General features: G+C 38.6%; 1 protein-coding gene across 1 annotated transcript; it reads left to right on the forward strand.

Moving 5' to 3' along the window:
• Positions 1 to 1,872: 1,872 nt before the first annotated feature.
• Positions 1,873 to 2,673, forward strand: TEOVI_000217200 (Trypanosome variant surface glycoprotein (A-type), putative; the record flags this gene model as incomplete). The annotated part of the gene is made up of 1 exon (XM_067225277.1): positions 1,873 to 2,673. One exon carries the CDS (start codon positions 1,873 to 1,875, stop codon positions 2,671 to 2,673), a length of 801 nt encoding a protein of 266 aa, XP_067081378.1.
• Positions 2,674 to 5,095: the final 2,422 nt, after the last annotated feature.

The following is a 5,095-nucleotide window of genomic DNA, read 5'->3' on the forward strand; positions in this document are numbered from 1 at the left end:
ATAATAAGAACAGTAATAATGATGATGATAATGATGATGAGAGAGTGTTGTGAGTTTGTGTATACGAATATTATTATAAAAGTATGAGTAAAAATTAAATTGACAAAAAAGCAAAAATACTTAAAAAAGTATCAAGGTTATAATAAGAATAAATAAGGGGTGTGACAGTGATTACAAGTGAGTGTTAGAGATCACAAAAAATATTATTCAAGCAAGAGCCGAAATAAAAGTAAAGAGGAAAAGGAAATGGAATTTGCGCATGCTAATACATAAGCAGGGAGTTGGCCATTTTTCGGCAAAGGATGATGGTACTGGGGTAAGGGTGGACAGACAAAAAGCGCAAGTTACGAGCCAAATAGACTCTCTAGAAGTTATTCAAAGAAGAAGTGGGAACATAGAGCATGGAGAAGCATCATTGTCAATATGCTCCAAAGTACTATTTGAATAATTCTTTGTTTTAACTTAAAGAACTGTAATGGATACATAGCATTCTTGTACAGATGATTGATTTGATAAATGACCACCAATTTGTCTAAAAGAACGTCCATAACGAAGAATTACAAATGAAGCGGAGCGAAAGAAAAAACTGATTATTGCACAAGCATTTTGACAATAGCCGAAGCAGAAGCAAATTTAGACATACCAGAAACAAGTGAAATAACACAATAAATAGTCACAGCAAGGCGTCAAAATGGTCTTTACTGTATCACAAGATAATGCGCAAAGAGTGACCCTTAGCATCCCTACACTCAGGAGAATTAGTAAAATTATCAGATAGACGGCACGAGGTCGTTTTTTTTCTGGAGTAAAGCCTGAAGGAGGTGTAAATCACACTGTAACTACATGATTTAGTATATCATAAATCTGGTGATAAAATAAAGTGTAATTGAAGATATCTTAGAAGACAGAAAATAGTAAATTTTAACCATTTCCAATAAGTTTTTCATCCCCTATATAACTTTCTTTGCCGATAAGATTAAAGATACCAGTGATAATAAAGGCATATGGATATGAAAAGACAGGAAAAAAAGAAAGGCATACACTCTGCAATGAAGGACCAAGCAGCTGAGCAAGTGAAAAAAACATAAACCGGATTAGCAGTATACGGCACGGCTTTAACGGCTATAGAAGAACTTACAATAGCACGGCAACACACCAGAAAAAACAACAACAATATCTTGAAGCAACAGAAAAGCCACATTTTACACAAATATGGATAAATACCTGAAGCCTAGTAGCGAAACTAGTAAATAAAGACGTGATTACAGCCTACTGTTAATTAACCCACGGGTGACCTTCCTCAAGCGGCGCAAAGCTTGGGATATTGTCAACCAACAATGGTTGGTGGCAATCAACCAACGGAAATATAAGCGATGAGCAGATGTTGCATATGTATTTATATGTATCGACGATCTTTTAATGTTTTTTAGCTATAAAAGCAATTTTCGTGATGGGGAAACAAGCATACTTAATGAATTAACAGTAGATGCGGCATAACTTTATAAGCTTGTATACATCTGATTTTAACCCATAACTTGTATCTGATAGACTGAAATAGCATAAAAGAATAGCGATATAATTATTTATAGCCGCTGAAGCGCCGCAAGCGAGAAGCGTTCTTTTTATTTTTTATAAGGAACCGACGCCGACAAGCCGGAGACACGGTCAAACTCAAAGCACAGCGCCTAACGACAACAGACACCAAAGATATGCTGGTACTAAAAATAGCGGCAAAAACGAAGACAACAACTTGTCTAAGCCACAAAACAGTAAGCGACCATCAAAATCAGTGTCGAAGACGTCTTCCACAAAATTTTTCTTGCAACAACATTTTTTTAACAACCAGTCCAACAAGCAGAAAAATTCGAAAAGATGAAACGATGTCGCACCATAGTTGCGACTTTCCTTTGCTGTTTACTTCTGGAAAACACTGCAAGCGGCGAAAAAGGTGGAACCCTAGCATGCTCGCTATGGCAACCACTCGTGACGTTCAGAAATAACATCAAAAAGGCTCCGGGACGAGCCGTACACCAACTGAACAAGCGGAGTGAACACCTAAAGGAAATTACGCTACAATCAACAAAGTTAGCAGTTTACATAGTGGCAAGAAACAGACGCAGCAGTGCCATGGAAGCAGGCCCCATCCTTTCAAACCTGGTGCACGGAATGCAAGAAATGCTGGACACAGCTCCAGCGGACGATACGGCAGCAATCCGAAGCGCAGCAACAGCGGAGTTTTTACGCGGGGGAATAACAGAGTTTCTTTCCGTAGCGGCATCCGCTTCCACAACAGCGGGGAATGGCTGCCTTTCCACTGCAAGCGCACGAAGCAGCGGAACGTCGGGCGCGATACACGGCTTGACTGAGTTGGAAGGCGCCACCGACCTGCTAGCAGCTACAACAGCCAGACCGGCACCGGGAAAAGTTCAAGGCATAACGGACGCCGGCTTTACCGACCTCCAAGACAACGAGGGCATAATAGACAGTTCGCTAACGTCGAAAGGCAGCGGCTGCCGGATGTTCACAGCGGCGACAGCAGGGCTACAGGAAACAACAGGAGTGCTAAACGAGATACCGTTTGCCCTCGGTTACCTACAAAGAGCATCGACAAACGTTGCAAAAACTTCGAAGCCCACAGACATGAACCACGGCGACAACGGAAACGCAGACTAAAAACTAAAGTACTACAAAACAGCTCACGATGCAGTGACGAAAGTCAATGATGACAACGCCCCGCACAGCGGCCCAATAAACTTTAACGACTACACAGGAATGACGCAGACAGCAAACGTCAAAACTGCGAGTCGCAATACGGTAAACCAAAAAAAGCGGCGCGGCGGACGCAACAGACGACTCCACCATAGCAAACCACACCAAGAGCTTCTACGATGACCACAAAACCGACTTCAGTAAATTCTGGGACAAATTCAAAACAGTGCAGGTCTCTAAGGTTTTGAACAATAACAAGGATGAAAATCTGAGCGACATTACAGACCTCGAAGTACTTGCTAAAACCCTTGTATTCTACGCAGCACGTAACGCTCAGAATCTACAAAACAAAATATTAGAACTTCAAGCCAAAAATAATCAAAAAGAAGTAAAATCAATAGAACAAATTTGCAACGAAAAAACAGACGCCGATACTTGCAGGAAAGACAAAAACTGCCAGTACGACGACAAGAAAAAAGAAGGACCAAAATGTGTATTGAGTGAGGAAGGTGAAAAAGAAGCAAACCAAGAAAAAGGAGGAAAAGATAGCGAAACCACAAATATCACAGGGAGCAATTCTGTTGTAATAAAAATGATCCCTCTTTTGCTTGCATTTATGCTTATATAATTAATTTTCGTAAAAGTTTCATTCAATTTTTATAAATATTTTCTTTTTTGAGAGAATTGATATATTTGTGATATTTTAAATGTTTGATGAAAATGTTCAAATTAGTTTAAATTTTGAGAAATTTTTGTATGAGAGTAACCTATGATTGTAAAATAGTATGGTGATCGGTTGCATAAAATGAGTTCTATTCTGATTTGATTTATTCTGTTTATTTTATGTATATCCGTTAGTTTTCCAATAATAATAATGATAGAAGTGTGTTGTGAAAGTGAGATACTAATATTATAATGAGAGTGGTAGGATAAAACGGCTGTAAACCAAAACAAAGGAACTTTAAACATTGGAAAGTGTGTACTGAAAGTAAGTGAGTTAGTGTGAGAACAAGAAGGATATTAAAAGAAAGGCGGAAAGTAAATTAGAGAAAGAGATGGCATATGCACAACTTCACACAAGCATTATTATGGGTATCATCATATACAAGGTTATTATAGATTTGAATATGAGCTAGAGAGAGATTCCTGTATACAGGGTAAATGAGATCACTACGTCATACGCAGAAAGAAGTAATAAGAAAACGGAAAACACGGGATGAAAAAAAGAATGAAACGACAGGATTCGAACAAACATAGCCCAGAATGTAAAGATACAGAAGGAAATTATCCTCCACAATTTATTTACAAATGAATGAAAGCGACTTCTAATATACTGATGGCTGCATTTTTTAACGTGGTTGTGTATACTAATATCTAGCTGTTAATAAAAAGCAAAAACGTGAGTAGGAAGAAAGAATTGTGTAACTGCTTGTAATATCGAAGTGTTCATTTCATCATATAAAGTGATAATGGTCAACACCTATTGGGAATGATATAATATTATCAGGAGGAAATTTTTTAAATTATAACTACTAACGAATTACTATGAACTGGAAAACAGAAAAATAAGACTGTGTAAACTGCTTAACATAGCGAATGCACCAACCGTTGCGCCAGGTTGATCAAATGGTGAGAGTTAAGAAAGAAGGATACTGCTGCACTATTGGTCCAAAGAATAGAAGTTGACAACGTTCAAAGACCGTACAAAGCTCACAATTCACACTTTCACAGCTTCTCTAGACCATGTAAAGATAATTCAGAGAAAAATACTGCATTCAGGAGATTAATTACCAATCAGAAGGCGCAGGAGGTAGAAAGTAGAAGAGACTAACAATGGGAAATCATGAAGTCCACGGAAACGGCGGAAAAAGCACCGTTATGTCGTCGCCGAAAATGTACCTGGCGGGTCAGCTAGCTGTAACAGAAGGTATAAGCCATTTAGACATAGATATAGAACGGTATATGCTAGATTCAAAAGATCTGATTTTTTATCTTATCTGAATACTGTTTTAAAACTTCGCTCATATCATAAAAGAAAAGTCAAAAACACCTTCTGTTCGTCTCCTGAGATGTGCTGAAATTTTTGTATTTTCAAATTCACAAAATTTTATTTCATGCAAGTGGTAAAATGCAAACACAGCACATCGCCAAGCTGTTTACAAAGCTGCTTCTCATCGCAATTTCCACAATAGGAGGTGAGAATAGCGCTGGAGAGAACGCAAAAGAGTTCATGGATCTGTGTACACTATACAAGCTTGTAACACAGCCCATCCCTAAAGTAGAGGTAGCTGCCGGCGAAAAAGGAGAGAACTCACAATCGCCAGAAACAAAGATGAAACTAATAGTCGACAGGGTGACGAAAATGAACTTAACACTGGCACCAACG

Source organism: Trypanosoma equiperdum, assembly GCF_001457755.1.
Source record: "Trypanosoma equiperdum strain OVI genome assembly, contig: ctg_520, whole genome shotgun sequence".
Taxonomy (NCBI): Eukaryota; Euglenozoa; class Kinetoplastea; order Trypanosomatida; family Trypanosomatidae; genus Trypanosoma; species Trypanosoma equiperdum.